Genomic DNA, 25,035 nt, shown 5'->3' with positions numbered 1-25,035 from the left:
TGGCAAGGACAGGCAGGGACAGGAGGGACAGCAGGGACAGCAGGGGTGGCAGGGACAGGCAGGGACAGGAGGGATAGGCAGGGACAGGAGGGATGGGCAGGGACAGGAGGGACATCAGGGATGGCAGGGACAGCAGGGATGGACAGGGACGGGCAGGGACAGGCTCTTACCCTCGATGGTGGCTCTCTTGGGCAGGATGGTGATGGCTCCCTCAGCCACGTCCTCCTGCTGCAGCAGCGGGCTCACCTTGGAGCCCCAGGTGTCGGAGCCCACCCACAGGAAATGTCCCACCTGGTCTGCCCTCTTGGCAGCCGCCAGGATCTGCCTGTGGAGAGGAAAGCTGGGTTTGCAAAGGGGATTCACTGACACCTGGAGCTCTCCAGGGAACGGGGCGGCCCTGGCACAGGGCTGCACTCGTGGGCTCACAGCTCTCCTCCAGCCTGGCCGAGGCTGTGGGGAGGAGGAGCAGCACATTCCTGACCCAGCAGGGCTGGGACACTCTCTGTCACCAGGGCTCTGGGCAGCCTGGGCCAGGGAAGGGTGGGACTGGATGATCTCCAAAGGTCCTTCCCAGCCCAAACCATCCCATGACCCATGCAGCACCAATGGCACTTCTCTTTAAATTCACCCTACATCCCACGACTGAAGTATTGGTTCCACTAAAACTTAGCGTTTTTCCATTGGCTTTACTGAAATTTTTCCCTAAATTCTTTCTGTCTCCCTTTGTGGGACAGGCCTCTCAGCAACTGATGATTCCATCACAATTTTAAGCTAATTTCAAATTCTGGAGCCAGAATACGCAAGTGAATAATGAAATATAAAATATTCTTTGTGTTATTTTACGAGCCCATTCCATGTGGTTTAACCTTGAGCATCCAAGTCACTTTATCACTATTAACTTTCATTTGCCATAAAATGGACTGAATTAATGAATTACACCAAGTCGAAGGAGCCTGGAGAGGGGGGCGTGTTTGTAACTCCTCTGAGAGGAAAGGTCAGCTCTGCCACACAACAGGAGCGTGGAGAAGCTCCAGGAAAAGCTCCCGGAGCCTGGTCCCCACTCTCCAGCACAGGTGGGCACCCCTGAGCCAGGCAGCAGCAGTGCCCGTGCTTCCCCCCACCCATCCCCAGCTCCACACATCCCGTGTGGCTCCAGCACAGCCTCTCCCCGGCTCCCCCTCCCCAGCAGGGCCCGGGAGGGCCCAGCCCCACCTGATGTCCTCGTCGTGGGCGAAGATGACGATGGCCCTGGCGTTGGGGGTCTCCAGCAGCTGCCGGATGATCCTGTCGAAGTCGATGCTCTTGTCCTTGCGGTCCTGGGGGATCTTCAGGGACTGGGCGATGCAGAGCCCACCTGTGCCAGGGAGCAGAGCACAAAGGGACCTTCAGGGGAGGGCAGGAAACCCCAGAGAGCCAGCACAGGCAGGGGATGCACGGCCCAAAGGGAGCTGGGAGGGGAGGAAGGCTCCCAAGGACACTGCCCTTCCAGCATCCATGGCCAGACCCCGAGGGACCCATGCAATTCCTGCTCTGACAGCACTGCCTGCAGGGCTGGGAGAGTCAGGACTACCCAGGCTGTGCCCAACCCACTGCAGAACAGCAAAACAAGCAAAGAAATGGGCAGGGGAAGGGTGAAAAGGAGAGGAATCAAACCAGGAAACGTCAGCAACCTGAACGAGCCTAAACTGATGAACAAACCCCCAAAAGAACGGGCTGAGAGGCAGCAGCTACTGAAGGGTATTGGGCAGGTTTATCTCAGTGAAGGGCTGAGATTCTTTTTGATTTTGCAACTTGAGGGCTACTGGGGAAAATGCCTCCAGTGGAATGAGTTACCTGGAATAGGAACAGCCAAAGCTGAGATAAAACCAGACTGGGCAAGAAAATCCCTGTTTGTTCAAGGGCCCAGCACCAAACAGGATGGAGAGACACCAACTGTGAAAGCTCGAGGTAAAGTCTGTGAAAGGCACTCCCCATAAACACCCAGAGAACACAGCAAAGAGCATCAGCACAGGCACAGGTGCCTTCAGCCAGACCAACCCACCCACTTCCAGCACCGTTCCAGCTGGCTAGTCTGTTTTAGAAAAAAAAAATTAAAAAAAAACCCCATCTCCACCGACATTCTGGTTGTTGCTAGCAGATGAAAACACAACTTTTGCCTTAATTATTTTGTTTCTCAGTAGTAATCACTTTCATCTTTTACAGCATCTTTGATACCAACCTGCTCACCATAGTGCACAGTGCGTTAATTAATAACGTATCAGAGCTCTTAATAAAAACCAGCAGTGGGGATGAGTTAATTAAAAGGCAGCAGGACAAGGGAGAGATTCACAGATAGGCTTTAAACCCCAGATTTAAAAGTCCTGGCAATTGAAGCACTGGAGAAGGTGCTGGAGGGTGAAGGGCCTGGAGGAGGAGGAGGAGGCTCAAGCGCCAGAGCATCCTCCTCCTCCCAGGGCACACCAACCCCCAGAGAAGCACGGGACAGCTGGGAAAACAAAACTCCTGCTTGGAAATGGTGAAATGCAGCTCCTGTGCCCATCTGAGCCCCTCACAAAGCAGGGCAGCCTCGCTCTCCCTGATTTCTGACAGAGAAGCTGAGCTGCAGCTGCCTGAAGGCAGAGCAGCTCTGCAGGGCCGGCTGCTCCAAAGGCTCACTGGAACAAACCCACGGCTTCAGTGGGGAGAAATGAAACCGTGAACAGGAAGAGAATAAAGGAGAATAATAACCCCCAAGTTTTTCTCTGACTCACATAAAACATTTCATTTTGTTTCGCAATTATCACAACCTGGACTTTCTGCAACTTTTTTTTCCCCTTTAAAAGCAGACATCCCCTTTAAAAGCAGACACCACTGATTTTAAATGAAGATTGAAAGTCTCACTGCCAGCGAGTTCAGGAATCTGAACAGTTTTACATGCTCTTTCTACTTTCCGCAGTCAAAATTAGACAGAGTGAACCCAAGGCCACGAGCAGTGCTCTCCAGCTCTCCCAGAATGTCCCACTTGGCAGGGATCCCACAGGCAGGGGAGAGCTTTCCCAAAAGCAGCAGATGCCACGGTGCCCTGGAGCCTTGGCACCACCTCTGCCCAGAGCTCAGGATAAATGCAGGGAGGAATCAGGGATGAGTGGCAGTACCAGCGTGCCCTTTGTCCCCCTGGGCAGGCAGAGGGCACGGGGAATTGGGTGTCTGGTGCCCAAAAGGCACAGTGGAGTAAGTGCAGCTTTCACATCCTCATCCCACGTTCCACCACAACAGGAAACATGTGCACAGTTATTGAAAGTGTCAGGTTAATTCACAGCACTTCTGAGGGAGAAACCTCCGAGGGAATTAGGTGGTGAAAACATGAAAGCTGCAAATTCAGGATCTTGTCACAGGACTCCTGCAGTAATTCATTACCCCTGGTGGCCTGCAGAAGTGACAAATGCTGCAGGCAGCACCAAGTGCCTGGCAGGGGAGGAGAGCCTGGGAGCCAAAGGCAGCCCAGGGCTGAGCAGGGGCTGCTCTGCCACGTCCAGAGCCCGTCCAGCTCCTGGGGTGTCAGGGCCAGGCTGGACAGGGCTTGGGGCAGCCTGGGACACTGGGAGCTGTCCCACCACGGCAGGAAGGTGGAACAAGAAGATCCTTTAGGTGCCTCCCAACCCAAACCACCATGGATGGCATTTGTGGATCCCACAAAGGCTGTGGGATTCAGGGTCCATGCTCGGGGCCCCTCACCCACTGTGGGGTGAGAGGCACAGCACAAACCCTCGGGGGGATGAGCACACGATGGCTTTTCCCTGGCAATGCCAGTGCTGTGTCACAGCCTGGCACAGAGGTCAGGGGGCAGCCAGGACCCAAACCAGCAGGGAGCACAGGGGCTGGGGACACAGCAGAGCCTGAGCTGTGCCCTGAGCCGTGCCCTGGCTGCTCCTGAGCCATGCCTTGCCATCCCTGAGCCGTGCCCTGGCCTCTCCTGCCATTCCTGAGCCATGCCAGCCTGCTCCTGAGCCATGCCAGGCTGTTCCTGCCATCCCTGAGCCATGCCCTGAGCCATGCCCTGCCATCCCTGAGCCATGCCAGCCTGCTCCTGCCATCCCTGAGCCGTGCCCTGAGCCATGCCAGGCTGTCCCTGAGCCGTGCCCTGACCCATGCCCTGCCATCCCTGAGCCATGCCAGCCTGCTCCTGCCATCCCTGGGCCATGCCCTGAGCCATGCCCTGCCATCCCTGGGCCATGCCAGCCTGCTCCTGCCATCCCTGAGCTGTTCCCTGAGCCATGCCAGGCTGTCCCTGGGCCGTGCCCTGGCAGGCAGAGCCCGGGCAGGCTCTTTGCAGGCTCTCTGCAGGCACCACCACCCTGGGGATGCCAGGGCTGGCAGTGCCCGGCTGCTCAGTAGCCATGGATACCCGTGCCTGGCTGCTCCTGCAACTCTGACTGCTTCATCCTGCTTCCCGGAAATTCTCCAGGAGCTGTTTTCCTTATCACCACTTAATTGGATTATCAGGTAGCAAAAGAGACAATTGAACACTTTATCAGCTGATTTATCTGCAGAGATCCTTTTGGGGGGAATCACTTTTGGCAACACTGAAAACACCACGTCACAAAGTTATGTTGGTGCTGATGATTATTAAAAGGAACTCTCAATTAATTTGATTAATACGTTCCTTTAACATCAGCAGCTGCCAGGAGCTGCCTCCTGGGTGTTTATCAGAGTTCTGGGAAGAACACAAAGCCCCTGGCAGAGCTCAGCTCCTCCTCACTGCAGCAGCTCCAGGAGCTCCCTCAGTGCACAGCGAACACCCAGCATGGAGATCTGAGCCATGGGGTGAGAAAAGCTCAGCTAAGTACAGCTGGTACCAAGACTTTGTGAAGCAAACAATAAAAATGAAAACCAATAAAAACTCAAAGTCTCCCAGTGCAGGAGAGCTCTGATCCCTCAGAGGCCCTGCCAGGGAGCTGCTGTGGCCCCACCATGCCCCAACAGGCAGGACCCCACCACACAAGGGGAAATAAATCAGTCAAACTCTTTAACTGGAGTCCGGGGGAGCCAAAGGAGGGGAATTAACCAGGGAAGAAATGGAATAAACCTCAAAGGCACGCAGGAGGTTTTTCCATTTCATCGTACATTTCTATCCCACTGCTGCTTCTGCCATTCCCTGCCATTCCCTGCACGTACAATTCAGGAGCTGCAATGAATTTGACTTGGAAACCTCCTGTATTCTGCAGACAAACCAGTGGCAGCAACGCTGAAAACGGAGTTTGGAGAAGTCAGGATCCTCCCCACGTGAAAACCTGGACAGCACAAGTGAGGAGAGCTCCCTGATACAGCAAATCACATCCCCAAGAGCCAGAAGGACAAAAGGTCATTTTACAGCCCTGAAATGCAGCTGGGGCTGCCCCAAACACTGAGCAGGGTCGGAGCTGTTCAAACAACTGACACAAACCCACCAAACCCTCACAGGAATCATCCAGACTCACACGTGGCTCTGCCACAGCTGCACCTCCAGGGAGGGGATCAGGCCAGGCTTTGCTTTAGGTTTGACCAAAAACCAGAATGGTCCCAGGCTCCAGCACCTGCCTCCAGCCTCACGGGAAACACTCAGACCTTCAGGAAGAGACCTGAGTGTAGCAACACTTCCAGCCCATTCCCAAGCTGCAAATCCACCATAAAACAAGTGAACAAAGTGATCCTGGCTGGGTGCAATATCCCCTGTCCCACAAGGTGCCAGGGGCTGCCCCGAGCCCTCCACAGATCCCAGGGGTTTATCCCAGGGGTGAGGAAGGGCTGCTGCAAGATCCCCTGTCCCACAAGGTGCCAGCAGCGTGGGAGCTCCCAGGGGCTGCCCCGAGCCCTCCACAGATCCCAGGGGTTTATCCCAGGGGTGAGGAAGGGCTGCAGAGCCCAGGGCTCTGCCCCTTGCACCCCAAAGGAATTCCAGTCGGTGGAAATGAGCTGAGGGACAGGAAAGCTCCTGCCAGCCCAGAAAGGGAAATAAACTGATTTATTCTGCCCCCCGGTGAAAGCAGAGCAAGGCAGGTGAGCTGGTGGGGCTGGCTCATCCTGCTGCCTCCCACAGCTCTGGGAAAGGGCACACCACCCTGCAGGGGAAATGCACGCAGAGGCCAGACCAGCACAGGGTGTGCAGGGCCCTCCAGAAAAGGAGCTTCAGCTCAGCCACGGCTGGCAGAGAGGTCCAGAAGCGCCAGCTGGCCCTGGTGCCCCAAAGCAGAGTGCTGGGGAGGCTCTGGGCTGGCTGGCTGTTTCCTCCCTAGAACAACTGCTACCCTGCTCCCAGGAATGCTCACCCTGGCCTTGCCAAGAGCTGCAAAGTCCTCGCTTGTGGCACTAAAAGAAGTTTACAAGGCCCTGATCTGCAGATGGGCTCGGATTTAAATTCCATTTCCATACTATGGTAATTCAATTGTAAAAATGGAAAGTGCACCAATAATAAAATTACATTAACACATGGAATGACAACAATTTATCCAAGGAAAAGGATCCCTGTGGATACCCAACAGCTTTAACTTAGAAACTTTCTACACATGAAGAAGCTACTGAATCACTTGGAAATTTCATTTTCACTAATTTTGTTTATTGTTCCATTTTTTCCCATTAGCCCTCATCACAACCCAACAACAGAACACCTAAACTAATATGGAAGACTAATATTTCTAGTATGTTATTCATTAATGCTTAATTCCATTGTGTCAGACCTTTGCTGCATATTTAATGACATTCCTGGTGTGTTTTATCACCTCAAAATTGTCCTTTATTATGGCAGTTAAACTCCAGTAATATACAAAAAATTAAGATCTCCTTGGGAACACTAAATTAAATTACAAGAATGGTGTAAGATGACTTTGAGAGATGCAGGAAAGCTCTGCTTGTGACTAGAAGGAGAAAGAGGGTGTGCTGCAGGAGCTGCCTGTGCCTGGAACCCTGAGTGAGCACAGGCGTGGCTGCAGAAGGAATTGGGAGCTTTGGCTTCCTAAAATCTGCTGCAGAGGTGCACTGGAGCCACACAGTGCAGCCATGCAGGAAAAGCAATAGAAGATAGAACACTTAAATGCCTTTTGTTGGTGCAGCCCCGTGCCAGGAGTGCTCCAGCACCTGCTCAGAGGGCTCTGGGATCCCACTGACAATGGAATGTCACCCCTTGGAAGGAGAAGGGGGTGCAGGGAGCCAAGGGAAAAGCCCTGAGAGGATGAACCAGTGCCTGCTCTGTCTGGAAGGCCCAGACCAGGCAGCTCCTCCTGCTCTGTGCTGTGAGCCCTGTCCTTCAGCTGCTCCTAACACCCACAGGAAAGAGACAGCCAGCTTCAGAGAGCTGGGTGGGGAGAAGGGCTGGGAATGGGGATCTGGGGATCCTCTGGGATCCTGTGGGATCCTGGTCCTGGGGATCAGGAGCTGGGGATCAGGAGCTGCTGGGATCGGGAGCTGCTGGGGATCAGGAGCTGCTGGGATCAGGAGCTGCTGGGATCAGGAGCTGCTGGGATCAGGAGCTGCTGGGATCAGGAGCTGCTGGGGATCAGGAGCTGGGATCAGGAGCTGGGGATGAGGAGCTGAGGATCAGGAGCTGTGGAGCTGTGGAGCTGTGGATCAGGAGCTGGGGATGAGGAGCTGTGGATCAGGAGCTGCTGGGGATCAGGAGCTGGGGATCAGGAGTTGGGGATGAGGAGCTGGGATCAGGAGCTGGGGATCAGGAGCTGCTGGGGATCAGGAGCTGAGGATCAGGAGCTGGGGATGAGGAGCTGTGGATCAGGAGCTGCTCAGTGCTGCGCTGCTCCTGCAGGGACATTTCCCCCCAGCAATAACGATGCCTCCTCTGGCTAATGAGTCACTAGAAACTGCGAGCACAGAAGGATCCCTAACGATGGAGCTCGTCTAACGCCGGGCTGCAGTGTTCCCAGGTCCCCAGTCCCTTTTTTCTCAGGAAGGAACATGGCATTTCAGCTGCTCCCAGCTAATGGCACTGCTGTGGCTGCTGGCTGTCAGGGCGAGCACAGACTTGTCACCTCTTCAAAGAGTGACAAATGCAGAGAGCAGCAAGGACACTGTGAGACAGCTCCGTGGGAGGGCAGGGAGGAGAAGGATCTTTGATAGATAATTTTGGAAGGAAACATGTTTCCTCCTTTTTCCACCCAAGAAGAGAGCAGCATTTACAGCATGACAAAATTCTTTCAGGAGCCCAGTGCCAGGCCTAGAAAAGCTCTGCAAGAGATCAGGGACACAGAGCAAGGCCCCAAAGGGTCAAAACAGGCTGAAGAGTGGGACCCATCTGTAACCAGCCCCACACTGCTCCCCATCCCTGCCCTGTCAGACCTGCGGGGCCAGCTGGGGTCACTGCAGCCCCAAACCTGCTTTTGGGGGTCCCACCTGGCTTTTGGGTCACTCGTCCCTTGCTGCAGCACATCTTGCCTGCAGTTCATGCCCAAGGTGGTTGCTGGCAGGTCACACAGTGACCCCTGTTCCTCTGGCACACAAAATGGGCACATTCAGCAAAGCTGGGAACTGTTCAAGCAGGTTCTGCCCCCAGCCCTCGCTCAGGGAAATGGAAAATAGAAACACAACTCTATAATTCCTTGTTCTTTTCTAGTCCTTCTCATAATCCCCATCTCCTTCACACTGGAGTAATGTTCTTAATGTACTCGGCTGAGCCTTAATGACCCTGTCTCAAATGAGTACTAAAAATGCAATACAGTTCAATAAAAGCACTCCTGCAGCCTGGCAAAGCCCAGCCCAGCCCTGCCCGGGCACGAGCCACTCACTTTCATGGAGGCTGTAAAAGGCCCAGGAGCCAGGAGCGAGCTCTGGGAAGGCAGCCCAGGATTCACCCAGCAGTGCCTCCTCTCATGGAACATCTGCTGGAGCCCAGGCAGACACGGCAGCAGCTGGGGACCCTGGGCACAGGGACAGGGACACAGCCCAGGCCAGGCTGGGGCACCCCGGGGCAGTGCAGGTGTCCCTGCCACGGCTCTGGGTGGGCTCCAGGGTCTGTCCCAGCCCCAGCCCCTGTGCTCTCCCCTCCCAGAGCCCCCAGAAGAGATGGAATGTGGATATTCCTGAGAGACCCCCAGAGCTCTTCAGTGCCTGCCTTCCCAAGAGCTCCTCAATGCACAGCCATTAAATAGAGGGATTTCTTCACTTGGTGCTGGGCTTGAGAGACCTAGGAAACATCTGCCGATATCCAGAGTGCCCAGGGTGTTTAACTGCACAGGGACTGCTGCAGGAGCCATCCTCCAGGAGAGCCCACACCGCCCTCAAAGCTTCCAAAACCCTCATCAATCTTTAAAGCCTCCATTTCCTTGGTGCTGCAGTCCTGATTTTATGAACTGCCCAGACCTGTGACAGTGCAGGAGAGGCTGCACTGTGCTACACCAAGAATAAACCCCAGAAAATTCACCTTACAGCAAGAACTTCGGAGTATGAAAACATGAATGCACCAGAAACGAGGTCACAGCCTCCAATCTATCTATCTATCTATCTATCTATCTATCTATCTATCTATCTATCTATCTATCATCTATCTACCTTTAAACAATTTTTATGCCAAAAAAAGGGGTTTTTTTGAGAAATCTTGACAGGGCAAGGCAATCAAACCAGGAAGTCTGGGATTCACAAGACCAGAGAGAAAGGAAACATTAATCATGCTGAATGTGCCCCTTTCCCTTACTCTGGGGCACTCCTCATTTAGTCCCAACTAAAGTGAATTTCCTTCTGTTGTTTGCAGACCAAATTTCACTCTGTGCCTCCACCCCGTGCCAGGCACCTGCCGTGTGCATTATCCAGGGCATTGAGCACATGCCATGGAGCTGAGGAGCTCCAGAGCTGCCCAGTGCCCTGCAGAGGGGTTTGTGCTTGCTCTGGAAACCCCCGGAGGGGATTTCCTGCAGGAGGGGCTCCCCCACTGCCCCCTGCCCGACCTCCAGCCTGGGACCAGTGACACGGGCCAACACATCTTCCCTTAGAGACAGCCTGACTGGTATGCAGGGATTTAAATGGTGTTCTGAGCATTGCACAAATGAAAAGTAATTAAACCAATGTAACTTCTAAGGAAACAGATGTTAACTGCTATTTCACACAAGACATCCACTTCCTTTATCTTTAATTCATTTTGTGGTTGGAAAAGATGACCAAAGTTATCTTTACTTTGCAAAAAACTACTGCGATGGGAGTGAGGGAAATTAACACTTTGATTAACACTTTTAATATTTGAGATTAATTTCAAAGCTTCATCTGAGTTTCCAAGGTTTGTATTAATCATTTTCCCAATATTATGGCATATTGAAAGAACTTGATTAGATTGATTCCAAAACAGAGAGTGGAGAGACAGCTCAGCCACCACTGATTCAATTCCTCTCTGGCTTTCCAAGTCTACCTACTCAGGGAGCTTGCACTGCGGAGGAGCTGCTCTGCCACCACCTCTGTTTTAACAGAAAATGTGGAATCTTGGATGTAAAATTCTCTTTCTCAGAGCTCACAGACAGAGAGCTCATGCCAGCACTGGGATCTGGGGCTGGGACACCCCCAGAGCTTGGCAGACCACGGCTGGTTGGGAACTCTGTTAACCAGGATCAGGGCATGGCTTGGGCTGGAAGAGCCCTCCAGGATCAGAATCCAGCCCTTCCCCAGCTCTGCCCAGGAGCCACATCCACAGGGCATTCCAACCCCGCAGGGATGGGGACCCCTCCAGCAGCCCTTCCACTGCCTGAGCACCTTTCCATGAAGAATTGTCCCCAAATTCCACCCTGAGCCTGCCCAGCCCAGCCTGAGCCGTCCCCTCTGCTCCTGTCCCTGTCCCTGGAGCACAGCCCGACCCCCTGGCTGTGCCCTCCTGGCAGGAGCTGTGCAGAGCCACAAGGGCCCCTGAGCCCCTTTTCTCCAGGCTGAGCCCCTTCCCAGCTCCTCAGGAATTCTCCAGCCCCATTCCCTGCCCTGTCCCTGTTTCACCCCTCAGAGCCGTGCCCAGACCCTGCACCCACAGGGAGCTCTCCTGAAAAAGCTCCTCCATGTACAAGTCATGAAGTTGACTCCTGCCCTTCCTGATGCCTCTCTCAGAGCCAAGCAATGCTCCCTGCACTAAAACAAAATAAAGGATGAAAGCAGAATATCCACAAAACTCCGGCGAGCCTTGTTTAATCCGCTGGCTTTCAGTCGTTCTGCAAAGCTCTCATTTTGGGGAAATGGGTGTTTTTAATGAAGCCGGCTGCACAGCTGCTGGGGCCACCTGGGGAGATGGGAGATGACACCTGGGGGATAGGAGGTGACACCTGGGGAGGTGGGAGGGGAGGGGACACGTGTGGAGGAGCAGCGCCGAGGATAAACGAGCAGGGAAGCAAGGTCAGGACCTGGGAAAAGGCCCCTTCCCAAAGGCAGGGAGAGGGAAGGAGCTCTGCCAGCCGGAGGTGAGAGCCCCATGGCACAGGGGAACACAGCTCCCCAAGTTCCTCCATGCTGGAAACACAGAAAACACAAAAAACCCCACCAGGCTGTTGGTTCCTGTCACCTGGAGAGCCCTGGGGACACACAATGGACAACACAAACCAGGCATTCATTAAATCCTGGAAAAGAGCACAGAGCCCCTGAGCTGCCCTGTTTGCAGTGACGTGCCCCAGGACGGGAGCTCCCATCCACCCCAAAGCCCCAGGGCTGGCCCAGACCCAGACCCAGCTGGATGTGTGGGCAGGCACTGGTGCCACTGGGGCCACCCCACAGCTCCCTGGAATTCCCAAAGCACAGCACAGCCCTCCACACACGGAGAATCCTGACTGCTGTGCCTTCAAAGACACAGAAAGGAGGAGCCCTGCTCCCTCTGAGTGTCCCACTGAAGATTTTACACATAAACTCAATTCCTCTAACACTGGGAAGAGTCCTATTAAAACGACAGTTACTTTGATGATAAATTTTAATTAGTACTATCCACAAAATGCTAAAATAATCTGATGGAGGAGGCGAATTCCAGCTGAAACAGCAGAACATGTAAATCCTCTGCCTGATTTACAGATCTTGGAAGCAAATCTGGAGCAGTTCCCTCAGCCTCTCATGCAACATTTTTTATTTTTCTCCAGAAAAGTTACACTGCCAAGGAGACATTTCTTTTTTGGGTAGATCCTTGATAATTACTAGCACGGAACATTCCTACTAATTGAGCAGCCAGCCAACACACCAACTTGGAGATGCACAGTTTGCTGCAATCTGAGCTACAGCATGTGAAAACCAAGGGATTCTTCTCTAAAAAGAAATGAAAGCATTTCAGCAATGGTTGAAAGAGAAATGGAAACACTTTTTACCTACCAAAACATGGAGTTCACTGTAGTGAGTTTCCCCTGCCACAGCTGGAGGCACCACTAACACCTAAAACAGAGCAGAGAGCTGCACTTGCACATTGAACGTCTACAGGGAGGGGCAGGGGCAGTGCAGGTCACATCCCCTCCTGCCAGAGCAGCAAGCACAGAACTCCAGCCCGAGGAAAATCCCTGTTCCACAGCAAACAACGAAATGTGGGGCAGATATTTGCAGGGGAACAGGGAACAGAGCCCTCGGGGCTGAGCCCTGGAGGTGTCAGTGACTGCTCTGGCACAAGGGGAAGAGGCAGGAACAAAGACACGGAAAAATTCAGAAGTGGGATCAGCAAATGAGAATATGTCCTTTAGCACAGCTCATCCCGCTGCCTGAGGGCCCCGGGGACGCTGAAATGCTGCCCTGAGCAATCCCCTCCCACTGCTCTGAGGGCTCAGCAGTCCCCTAAACCAGCTCTGCTTTGGGACGGGTCTGAGGCTCACCCCCACCACAGAGCTCCAGCGCAGGCCATGCAGGGTCTGCCTCAAACCAGCACACTCACTGACTGAGGCGCTGCTTGTCCAGAACAGCCTGAAATTTCTACTAAAACTGGGTGGGGAAAGAAACTAAAATCGAGAGGAAAAGTAAACCAGAGAGGAAAAAATAACTAGAGAAAAAAAAAAGAGGAGCTGAGGGAGAGAGCAATGTCCAGGGGCACAAACGCACAAACAAGGCTTGCCTGAGGCTGTGACTCTGCTCTGCAGTTGGCCAGGCAAACCCACGTCCTGATCAATACTTTTGAGACACATTACATCTCATTAGGATCTCCTGCTTCATCTGCTGCTGTTCTACCATTCCTCCCAACATCTCCCAGCCCTGCCTTCTCTGAGGACAATGCCCACAGAGCGTTCCCAGGCTGCAGCTGGCTGCACTGGGCTGTGCTGCAGGCTGCACTGGGCTGTGCTGCAGGCTGCACTGGGCTGTGCTGCAGGCTGCAGCACCGCGGGGCCTCTGCATCCCCCCTGTGCTTCCAGGGCTGGGGAGCAGCGATTTGGGAGAGGAAATTCCCAAAGATCAGCACCCAGAGCCATTCACCCTCCCTGGGCTGCACCTGCAGGCACAGAGCTGGAGCTGTCACACAGCTTCTGCTGCCTGCTCTGAACAGCCCAGGGAGCAGCTCCTGAGCTCCTGGGGATGGAGGGATGGATGGATGGATGGATGGATGGATGGATGGATGGATGGATGGATGGATGATGGATGGATGGATGGATGGATGGATGGATGGATGGATGGACAGGTGGATGGGGAATGGAAGGAGAGCTCATCCTGCCAGGTCTCTGCTCCTTGTTGCCATGTCTGAACTGACTGCTACACAGTGTTCGCACGTTCCTGCACCAGCAGAAATTATTTCCTTGGGAAAAAATGCAAAAGCTTTAAAAGATATTTAAAAAAAAAAAAGATAAATCCATTAGAATGAGTAAAAAGCAAACCCCCACCTCCTGCAGCACTCAGGCTCCAGACCAGCTCGGAGCCTGCGAAGTCCTGAATCACCTTCAATTTCTCATGAGACTGTCAAAGGTGGAAAGGTGGAATTTGGTGGCAGTAACTCCCAAATTCTCATGGCTGTATCTGGATCTTTGCCTGCCAGCTGGAATAGGAGCTGAAGTGGAATTCCCCTGCTGCTACCAGCTGGAAATGACCCCCAGGAGTCAGCCCCTGCTCCTGGAATGGTGGGATGGGTGAAATTCCCAGAGATGTTACTGCAGCTGCCCCTTGTGCCTCCTTATTTCAGGGAGGATTTCATCTTGGCTGCAGTTCATTTTCTGCAGACCAATTTTCTCTCTGGCTCTCTCTCCCTTCATTTGACAGAAACAGAACTCAAACTTAAATAGCAAAACACCCATAATTTCATATCAAGGTTCTCCAATCATCTGAAAAGTGCTGGTTGATGCAGCCAGTTCAAACCCTGTCTGGACAGGAGATGTGCTGGAAGTAAAATTCAGAGCTCTCCTGTTTCCATGGTAAATTAGGATGAACAACACAAAATCAGCAGAGAGAAATCTGGGGGGAAAAACCCAACATTCTGCAGAAGGGAAGTGCCCAGAATCAGGCTCATTAAGGGGTGGATGTGTGTGACAATAATTCCACCTCAGTGGGGCAGGGCAGGGGGCTGGATGGTGCCATCCCTCCGTGGCACCTGGGGCTGACCCAGAGCAGAGGCTCCTTGGAGAGCTGGGGACACCAACAGGGCCTGGTGATCTCCCTGTAAATCATGGAATTACAACTCCAAACGTCCTGATTCCTCAGGAAAGGAAAGGAAACTTCCTGATTCCTTCTTCACGCTCAAGCCCAGCAGCTGTGCCCAGGGAGGGAGCACAGAGCAGCACCAGTGGCAGACCATGCAGGACGTGGGTCAGAGGTGTGCAGCCCTTGGTCTAAGGCTGGCCTTGGTCTTGAAGGTCTTCTCCTGCCTCAAGGTCCTGGGGCTCTGCACAGGCCCAGCCCCAGCTTTCAAGGGTCACACAGCTCTTGGAGAAGCGTGTCAGACACAGAGAGCAAGAGAAGGAACCCTCCTGATCCAGGCCAGCGCCAGTGCCTTCATCCCTTCACGTTCTCAGACATTATGGGGCTGCCTTGGCAGAACCTCTCCAGAATCACTGGGGGGATTTTGGGATCTCTGAGATGCTCTGCTGCACAGCTCAGCGTTTGGGGCTGTGCAGGAGGCAGCTGAGGGTCACGGGCTGCTCACCGAGGGGCCAGGAGCCCCTCCCAGGCACAGGGGCTCTGTCCCACCCCTCATCCTGCCCTGACATTCCAGGGGCAATCTGCAAACAGCCAGGCAGTCCCTGCACCCAGGAGACATCTCCCATCCTCCAGCAGCCACCTGCAACGTCAGGCAGCTGGGTTCTGCATGCCAGGTGACACTCCAGGAGCCACCTCCTGCCCCCAGCACCTGGGGGGTGCCAGGGCCACCCCCAGCTCCCAGAGCCAGCAACGGAGCTTTACAGCCCCAGCAGGGCAATGAAAGGGTTAAACCTCAAAGGGGTTACAGCAATGAAAGGGTCACACAGTAAAGGGTTATACCAGTAAAAGGGTTACTTACACCAATAAAAGGGTCACACCAGTAAAGGGTTTACACCAATAAAAGGGTCACTCAAATAAAAGGGTCACACCAATGAAAGGGTCACACCAATTAAAGTGTCACACCAATTAAAGGGTCACACCAATTAAAGGGTTATACCAGTAAAAGGGTTACTTACACCAATAAAAGGGTCACACCAGTAAAGGGTTTACACCAATGAAAGGGTCACCCAAATAAAAGGCTCACCCAAATAAAAGGGTCACACAGGCAAAAGGGTTAACACCAGTAAAAGGGTTAACAGCACTCCGCAGGAACCCAGGGCTCCTTAGAAACCTCTCCCTGAAGTCCTAAAGTCCCTAAAGACACAGGCTGAGCTTTTGGGAAGTTAAAAACCAGGAGCCTGTACATGAATATTGCAGTCCTGGAAAAGTCTCCAAGCACCCAGGCAGCAGTGACAGCCACACCGAGCAGGTGACACAGAGCCACACTTGGGGCACACAACAGATGGCATCTCACTAACTGCCACTTGATGGAAGTTTTCATCCACTCCAAGAACTGTTTTTCCAAAATCCAAATAAAATGCAAAGAAAGGGTCACACAGGCAAAAGGGTTAACACCAGTAAAAGGATCACACCAGTAAAAGGGTTAACACCAGTAAAAGGGTTAACAGCACTCCACAGGAACCCAGGGCTCCTTAGAAACCTCTCCCTGAAGTCCTAAAGTCCCTAAAGACACAGGCTGAGCTTTTGGGAAGTTAAAAACCAGGAGCCTGTACATGAATATTGCAGTCCTGGAAAAGTCTCCAAGCACCCAGGCAGCAGTGACAGCCACACCGAGCAGGTGACACAGAGCCACACTTGGGGCACACAACAGATGGCATCTCACTAACTGCCACTTGATGGAAGTTTTCATCCACTCCAAGAACTGTTTTTCCAAAATCCAAATAAAATGCAAAGCACAATAATCAGGACAAAGGATGATGAGGCCACAGGCAGCTTTCAAATGTGGTAAATCCAAATGGATCTAATCTGTTCACAAACACAAAAGCTGTTTATTGGGAATTTACTGTAGTTGTCCCAACACTACATTCCCCAGAAGGAAAAGAAAACAATCATGCCCGACAGAAATCAGGGTTTTCTGTTGCTTCACTAAAGATCTACATTCCTGCCTTCTGCAAATGGTGCCTGATTGCAGCTGGAGCATCTGTCAGGTTGGAAAAACCCCAAACTCCAGCAAATCACTCAGAAATGGTCTGAAATGACAAACACCAAGGGGGCTCTGGCTGTGCCTTTGCAGAAGCCCAGACCTGGCATTAGCAGGGAGTGGAACCAGCAGCAGCAGCTTGCTCCCCAGAAGGATAAAACTTCCTCTGCCTGTGGGAAATTCCCTGGGTATTTGCATTTGAAATTCAGCCCTAGCCAGGTGTTATCCCTGTCTGTAAAGGCACTGAGGCAGCAGCAGCTGGGCAGAGCTCCCTGTGCCAGCAGAGGCTCTGCAGAACGCCCGGGCAGTGCCAGCCCCCAGGGCTCAGAACTGCTGCACTCAAACCCAGCAAGTGCTGACAGCTCCTGCATGGTTTCCATCCTCCCAGCCTCCCCCCGGGCTGCCCCTCTTGCCCCTGGGTGGTTCCAGGTGAGAGGAGCTGCTGTCCCTTCCCGGAGAGCTGCCCTGCCCTGCTCACCCTGCCATCCCTGCTGCCAGGGCTCAGCCCAGCCCTGCCTCCAAGCCCCTGCCTGCTTTCAGAACAGGCAGAACGCTGCAGAGGTCTACCAAGCCCAACCGTGGAGGGAAATGAAAGATAATTGACAAAAATCACACTGAATTTCCCGCAAATGATCGGCATTATGGCAGTTATCCATTTGTATGCTACTTTCACACATCTCTTTGTTTCAGGTGAATGGCAGCTGGGATTTTCACCACCATCACTTGGTGGAGGGTCTGGAGGGGAGGCGAGGGAAGCACAGTGCTGAGCAGTGGAACCCCTTGGGGATGAAACACAGAGTGGGTACCTGGCATGCTCTTACTCAAAGCTCCTTGCATTTTCTGTTGATTTTTCTTTGGCAGTGTCACTTTTAATAACAGGTTCAGAACCAGGCTGACCTACATAATCCTCTAGTACAGAAGCACATGCTGCCTCCCACTATTTTTGGAGAACATAAATGGAAATGTCTATGGCTTGCTTGGTCACCGTGTCCCTCTAGAGCTATAAAAACCAAATGGGAACAAATGTCCCAGACTTGTCCAACTCGCCAGGCAAACTCACAGATCTGCTCTTTTTTCAACAGAAGGGCCCAGCAACGAAAAGGGTCTGATCATTTCATGTCAAGGCATAAATCTTCCTGCTCTGCACTCAGATGGCAGCAGGGAGCTTCAGTCCCCAGCGCTGGGCAGAGCTGGCCTCAGGAGGAGCTGGAACCTCTGCCCCTCTCTGTCCATGTTTACCAGCTCAGCAGAGGAACCCAGCATGGGGAGACAGGATGGCAGACACATCAAGGCAATTTCAAGCCTTTTTCCTCTGATTCTGTTACCCTTTAATTGTCCTGGATCCACCTGCCCCAGACAGAGCTCTTGTTTTCCTTTCTGGCTGTCTCACTTTGCTTTCCCTGGGATTCAATGGCACCTGCACACAGGCACTGCTCCAGGCCCAGCCCGACCCCAGCAGGCCATAAATAAACCCCCGTGGGCTGTCTGCCTGAATCACATCTGGTTTGAAAAGGTACAAAAGCTGCACACACAGCCCCGCTGGCTGCCCCAGAACTCTGCTTGTCAAACAGGCATTTCCCAGCTTTGTCCTGCAGCATCCTCCCCACTGCCCCTCGGGAGGGACATCATCATCCTCACTGACACTGCCCCTCAGGGAGGGACATCATCATCCTCCCCAGCCCCTCAGAACAGGACATCATCCTCCCCAGCCCCTCAGGGAGTGCTTGTCAAACAGGCATTTCCCAGCTTTGTCCTGCAGCATCCTCCCCACTGCCCCTCGGGAGGGACATCATCATCCTCACTGACACTGCCCCTCAGGCAGGCACATCATCATCCTCCCCAGCCCCTCAGGCAGGGACATCACCTCCCCAGCCCCTCAGGCAGGCACATCATCCTCCCCAGCCCCTCAGGACAGGGACATCACCTCCCCAGCCCCTCAGGACAGGGACATCATCCTCCCCAGCCCCTCAGGGAGCTGCTCCCAGCAGCTGCCTCTGTCCCAGGCACTGACAGCAGCTCCCGAGCCCATGGACATTTTGGGCTTACCTTCCTGTAGGTGTTAAGGAAAAGGCTGTTCTCAGCAAACCAAGCCCTACAAGCTGGCCACACGACTGGAGATGCAAACACAACATCAAAATGAGTCCCAATAACGAAATTACTGAGTTAGAACCTGCAGTTCTGCACCTCTCCCAGCCTGGGGTGTAGAAACCAACGCGTTCCATCAGGGGAGCAGAACTGGCACAGCCAGCAGGGCACAGCGAGCAGCCAGGGCAGAGGGGGCAGGACAGAGGTGACACCTGGGAGCACCAAGGGGCCCAGCCAGCCAGGAACAAACAGGGCAAAGGGCCCGTGTGCCACAGCAGTGTGCTGCCAGCCCAACCCACCTGCTCACCCACTGCTCACCTGGGCATCCCCATCCTCCCTTCCAGCACCAGCACAGAGAGCATTCCCTGCCAGCCCAACCCACCTGCTCACACCTTGGCATCCCCATCCTCCTTTCCAACACCAGCACAGAGAGCATTCCCTGCCAGCCCAACCCACCTGCTCACACCTTGGCATCCCCATCCTCCTTTCCAACACCAGCACAGAGAGCATTCCCTGCCAGCCCAACCCACCTGCTCACACCTTGGCATCCCCATCCTCCTTTCCAACACCAGCACAGAGAGCATTCCCTGCCAGTAATCTTGTTTATTCTAATAAAGAGTCACCGACTAAAACAAAATCCAGAGAATTGACTGTTGACTCACAACTGAGGAGAAATTCCCATAGGCAAATCTTTTTAGCATTCCAAGAGCATGACTAATTCAATTAACACCAGCCAGAAGAAGATTATGTAAAGCTACCAAGTTATACATCGATATATGTATAGAATAAATAACAATTACATGTCAAGGAACACAGGTACGAGCTGGATGGTTTGCATTTTGTATTTCAATTACTGCTATAAATATCTTTAGTGCCAGTTTGACTCTGGGAGGCGTTTACAAATTTTCAGACATATGTGAAAATAAAGTTTTAGAAGTGTGTGGTTTTAATTACCTTTTCTTTACTGAAATCATTACTGGATGATGCTAGGGCAGAGCTGTCTCTGTCCCTCAGTGACTGTACATGTGCCAAACCACTCCCCACCCCTCTTCTTCTTTTCTGCTAATTCAAAACCTCCACAAATCTCATGAAAAGAAAAAACCAGAGAAGCAAGGAAGTGGAAAGGAGCTGGTCTTGTGGATCACTCATGCAAGGAGAGAATTCAGGATTGCCCTTGAAAGGATTTTCTGAAGACTTCACAAACCCAGAGCACAATTAAACTGTGAGCCGGAAAGTTCTTGTGCCAGAAAACAACTTCCTCTGTTTTCCTTTGACTCGAGAGCTGGAGATTGATGCACCCAGCCAAGCAGGGAAATGAAAGTGAACTCTGGGCTGGGGCAGGGCAGCTGCTCTGGCTGCCTCTGCTCCAGAACCAGAACCAGAACCAGAACCAGAACCAGAACCAGAACCAGAGCCCGTCCTGGCAAACTGGGCTCCACGGGTGACGTGGCTCTCCCTGACTGCATCAGTCTAAGGATATGAAAGGTTTCCAGAACAAATCCCAACTTTTCTTTCCTATAAAAAATCTTATAAATCTCCTGCCTTGGGTTTTCCATCAGGCTCATTTAAAATTCCTGCTCAGCCAGAGCAAAGCTGAACTTTCCCCAAGAACTCACACTGAGGTAAGGCAGAGCTCCACGTTCACATCGTGTCTGCCTGAAAATGAACTTACAGGGAAAATGATGTCCTGGTTACAAATGTGTAACTAGGGCCAGCTGAGGCCTCAGTCCCAGGACGAAATGCTGGTTAAGCAGCCCTGTGGGTGCAGCCTGGAGTGCAGGAGCAGCACACCTGCCAGGGCAGGGTGGGCACAGCGTGGCTGGGCGTGGGCACAGCTCCTGCCCTGCTAAGGGCTGGCCCTGCCCGCCCCGCAGCCTCTGCCACACATGGGGCCATGGGAACACCCAGACCTGACCCTGCAGCAGCCTGCACCGCTCTCATGCTGTCCTCAGGGACCTTCAAACACTGCTGGCAAACTTCTCGTGAGCTCAGTCAGCACTGCACAGCAGCCCTGGGTGACAAAACCCCTCCTCAGCTGCAGCCAGGGCCCTGCCCCTGCCAGCCTGGCTCAGTGACCACCCCTCTGGCACCTGGAGCAAGCCCAGGCACCTTCTGGACACCTCCCACCACGTCAGTGTGGCTCAGGAGTGGGGGCAGCTGCCCTTTTTTAAAAACCACTTTCAATTTCCATTTAACACCCAGTAGGATCTGTGCCCAGCAGCCTGGCAGGGTGGGCAGCACAGGGCTGGCGCCCTGGCACACAACAGCCCATTCCTGGTGTCACCCTGACTGACCCACAACAGCCCACTCCTGCTGTCACACACACCCTGGCACACAACAGCCATTCCTGCTGTCACCCTGACCCACCACAGACAATTCCTGGTGTAAAACACACCCTGACCCACCACAGCCACTCCTGCTGTCACCCTGACCCACCACAGACAATTCCTGGTGTAAAACACACCCTGACCCACCACAGCCACTCCTGGTGTCACACAGCCCCTGCCTCAGCAGCTCCCTCCCAAGGAGTTCCTAATCACAGCAGTGGCTCTGGCAGCAGAACCCACCAGCTCCTCGCTGGGCTGCCCAGGGCAGGGCACTCCCCGTCCCTGCAGGGGTTTCCCAGCCACAGAGGGGATGTGACATGGGATGTTCCACCGAGATTTCCTGACAGCCTGGGCCACCAGCACGGCCCCAGTGCCAGCCAATGCTCCCAGACACATCCCTGCCCTCCCGGGGCACCAGGGCTACCAGCACACACCCAATAAATCCTCACAGACACATCCCTGCCCTCCTGGGGCACCAGGACACCCAGGCACAGCTGGGCAGGGCAGTGGCACCCTGGGCACGGCTGTGGCACCCTGGGCAGGCTGTGGCACCCAGGGTACAGCTGTGGCACCCTGGGCAGTTCTATGGCACCCAGGGCAGGGCAGCGGCACCCAGGGCAGGGCTGGGGCACCCAGGGCAGTTCTATGGCACCCAGGGCAGGGCAGCGGCACCCAGGGCAGGGCTGGGGCACCCAGGGCAGTTCTATGGCACCCAGGGCAGGGCAGTGGCACCCAGGGCAGGGCTGTGGCACCCAGGGCAGGGCAGTGGCACCCCGGGCAGGGCAGCGGCACCCAGGGCAGGGCTGGGGCACCCAGGGCAGTTCTATGGCACCCAGGGCAGGGCTGTGGCCCCCCGGGCAGGGCTGTGGCACCCTGGGCAGTTCTATGGCACCCAGGGCAGGGCAGGGCAGTGGCACCCTGGGCAGGGCTGTGGCACCCAGGGCAGGGCTGTGCCACCCTGGGCAGGGCTGTGGCACCCAGGGCAGGGCTGTGGCACCCAGGGCATGGCTGTGGCACCCAGGACAGTTCTATGGCACCCAGGGCAGGGCTGTGGCACCCAGGGCTCCTCTGCTGGCTCAGCCAGAGCTCAGGTGGGCTGCAGGCCTCTCTGGGTGCCATCCCTGGGGGAGGCACGCCCACAGCCCCCTCTGCAATCTGACAGGCAATGAAGTGCTCGAGCCCCTTGCGTAACAGAGCAGGGAAAGAACAGGTTCTCTTCTCGGGGGCTGCAGCTCCAGCATGCACAGCCCCAGCTCCTGGCAGAGCTGCAGCTGCTGCAGGGACAGCTGGGCTGTGCTGCAGCTCTGGCTTTGTCTGCCTCCTCCTCACCTGCAGCTGCACGGCCACCGTGCCCTTTGTCCTCCGGTGCCTGCTTGGTTTGCCTCAGAGTCAATCACTGAGGGCAGATTTAATTTCTTGGAGCTGATAATGAGTGTAGCCAGATATGGATCCTTTCATTTAAAAGTCTGCTTTGCAATTTAATCAGCCTCCACAGCCTCAACACCAGCCTGAAAGTAATGTGGGATGGTTGTAATGGTGAATGAAGAGTAGAAAAATTAGACAAGAATTAGATTAATGATTGTATCAGCAATACTGAGCTGCTGTCTGTAATCAGGTTTCACTGCAGCGTGCTCTCACCACCCTGGAGTCCCTGGGGAGGATTACACAGCCCCAGCAGCAGCCTGGCTCTGCCCAGGGCTGAGCAATTGCAGCCCAGCTCCTCTCCACAGCAGGACAGCTCAGACAAGCACCACTGTGAGCAGCACTTCTCCCTTTCCTCATCTCCTACGAAACACTTCCAGGAATGTGTGACAAGGCACAGCCAGCCTGGCACCCCCACAGGACTCACCCCACCTCCAAGAGCAGAGCCTTCGAGAGGGTCATTGGGGTTTGCAGCCAGTGCCCCTGCCTGGGCTGAGCCAGGGCTGGCCACGCAGCAAAGGAAAATGGCATTAAAGAGTTGGGGGGCCCCAGGCAGCCCCCAAACCATGCTGGGGGCCCCAGCAGCCCCAAATCCATTTGTGGGGGCCCTAGCAGCCTCAAATCCATTGTGGGGGCCCTAGCAGCCCCAAATCTGTGTTTGGGAGCCCCAAATCCATCGTGGGGGCCCCAGCAGCCCCCAATCCATCGTGGGGACCCCAGGCAGCCCCAAATCTCTGTTTGGGAGCCCCCAAATCCATTGTGTGGCTCCCAGCAGCCCCAAATCTGTGTTTGGGAGCCCCAAATCCATTGTGGGGCCCCAGCAGCCCCAAATCCATTGTGGGGCTCCCAGCAGCCCCAAATCTGTGTGTGGGAGCCCCCAGTCCATCGTGGGGGCCCAGCAGCCCCCTGCCCTCGGGCAGCTCCAGCCCCACGTGCAGCCCCTGCACTCAGCCCATCGCCCAGCCAGAAGTGAGAGCGGAGCTGGGAGAGGATTTCCCCACCAGGGTTTGCCATCCCAAGCAGCACAGCCTCCGTGGAGTGGCTGGCTGGAGCAGACAGAGAGCTCCTGGGGCTGGGGTCGATTCCTGAGCCCAGGGCTGGGCGAGCAGAGCACAGAGCTGCCAGCAGCACCAGGCATTGCCAGCCACTTGTGGCTGCAGCAGAAATGCTGCGTTCCCAGGCAGCTGCTGGCACACCTGTGCACATCCACCTAGGGAGGAGAAAAGCAGCTTCAGCACTAATGACAGCCAGATGAGATCTCTGCCATCCCTGATGTTTCTGATTCGCGGCTCCTTTCTGGGTGCAGGATGTCCTTAGAGTTTAATCAATGGCGTTCTGCTCCGAGAAAGGCCTTCTGAAGCTGACAAAACTGCACAGGCTTTGCTTTGAGGCCTGCTCCAGTCTGAGGAGCCACAAAAAGAAAGTGCTTTACTTTTCATGCTGGGGAGGCTGCTGAGATTGCTGAGGAAAGGCAACAGCGGCTGCAAACACGGAGTTATCCCAGTGCTGATGGGCAGCACGGGCTGCAGCCAGGAAACGCTGCTGGGGGTGTGTGACAGTGAGCTCTGGGCTCTCTGCAGGGCTTGGGAATGCTCAGCAAGCAGGGATTAATCAAATATCATCAGATCTGCCCCACTGAAAGTAAGAGAGATGATAATCCCTGCTCCAGCCACTGCACTGCTCTGCTCCCACCCCTGGCACAAACCTTCCCCAGCACCAACTACTGAGATCCACCCCTGGCACAAACCTTCCCCAGCACCAACAAACTGAAATGCACCCCTGGCACAGAGCCTCCCCAGCACCAACTACTGAATCCACCCCTGCACAGAGCCTCCCCAGCCCCTGGGCTGCCCCTCAGCACCAACAAACTGAGATGCAGCTCTGGAGGGAGCTGCCAGTGCCACCCTGGCCACTGTCCCCAGGCAGGAGGTGCCAACTGCTGCCCACGGGGTCCCTGTCCAGCCATGAACGCTCCTGCAAGCAACTGGGTTTTGTTGTTTTGGGGTTTTTGGGGTGTTTTTCTAAATCCTGGAGTGCCAGTGATTTTCCCCTGTTCGGCAGTGAAATCCCAGAATGGTTTGGGTGGGAAGGGACCTAAATCCCACCCAGTGCCAGCCTGGCATGGCAGGGACACCTCCCACTGCCCCAGGTGCTCCAGCCCCATCCAGCCTGGCCCTGGGCACTGCCAGGGATCCAGGGCACCTGAGGAGATGCTGAGGATGGCCCGGGTGTGTGCTGGGAGGTGGAATGAAGGATTTCCCCGGGCAGCAGAGAGGGTAAGAATATCCAAGCTCCAATGCCTGGCTCAGGGCAAGCAGGCACTGTCCTGATCTCCCAGCTGGGGCTGGCCCTGGCACAGGTGCCCTGGATCCCTGGCAGTGCCCAAGGCCAGGCTGGAGCCCCGGGGGCAGTGTGAGGGTCCCTGCCATGGCAGGCTGGCACTGGGTGGGCTTTAGGGTCCCTGCAGCCCAAACCTTTCTGATGAGCTGCAAACAGAGCCACCTTTGGCAGCCAGGTGCCCAAAGCCTCTTGGCTCATCCCAAGCTCCAACCAAAGGCTGGTTGGCTAAGCCAGGGCAGGGCTGGGCTCCGCAGCAGCAAACCCCAGCCGGGAGCTCTGCTGGGCCCTGCAGCACGGCCTGAGCCTCTCCCACCTCCA

At 54.6% G+C, this 25,035-nt stretch overlaps 1 protein-coding gene across 7 annotated transcripts in view; it reads right to left on the bottom strand.

Annotated features, from left to right (window-relative positions):
- The window catches only part of GRM7 (glutamate metabotropic receptor 7), a 191,813-nt gene that overhangs the window by 81,456 nt on the left and 85,322 nt on the right, over positions 1-25,035 (bottom strand). For all 7 annotated transcript variants that reach the window (XM_039734250.1, XM_039734251.1, XM_039734249.1 and 4 more), the window contains exons 3-4: positions 1,213-1,354; positions 171-325 (exon numbers count right to left, since the gene is read on the bottom strand). In XM_039734250.1, the coding sequence (XP_039590184.1) occupies positions 171-325; positions 1,213-1,354 (297 nt within the window). The remainder of the gene's footprint in view (positions 1-170; positions 326-1,212; positions 1,355-25,035) is intronic.

Source organism: Passer montanus, unplaced genomic scaffold (assembly GCF_014805655.1).
Source record: "Passer montanus isolate IOZ18808 unplaced genomic scaffold, ASM1480565v1 scaffold9, whole genome shotgun sequence".
Classification (NCBI taxonomy): domain Eukaryota; kingdom Metazoa; phylum Chordata; class Aves; order Passeriformes; family Passeridae; genus Passer; species Passer montanus.
The sequence above is the reverse complement of the archived record's forward strand: the minus strand, read 5'-3'. Positions and strand labels throughout refer to the sequence as shown.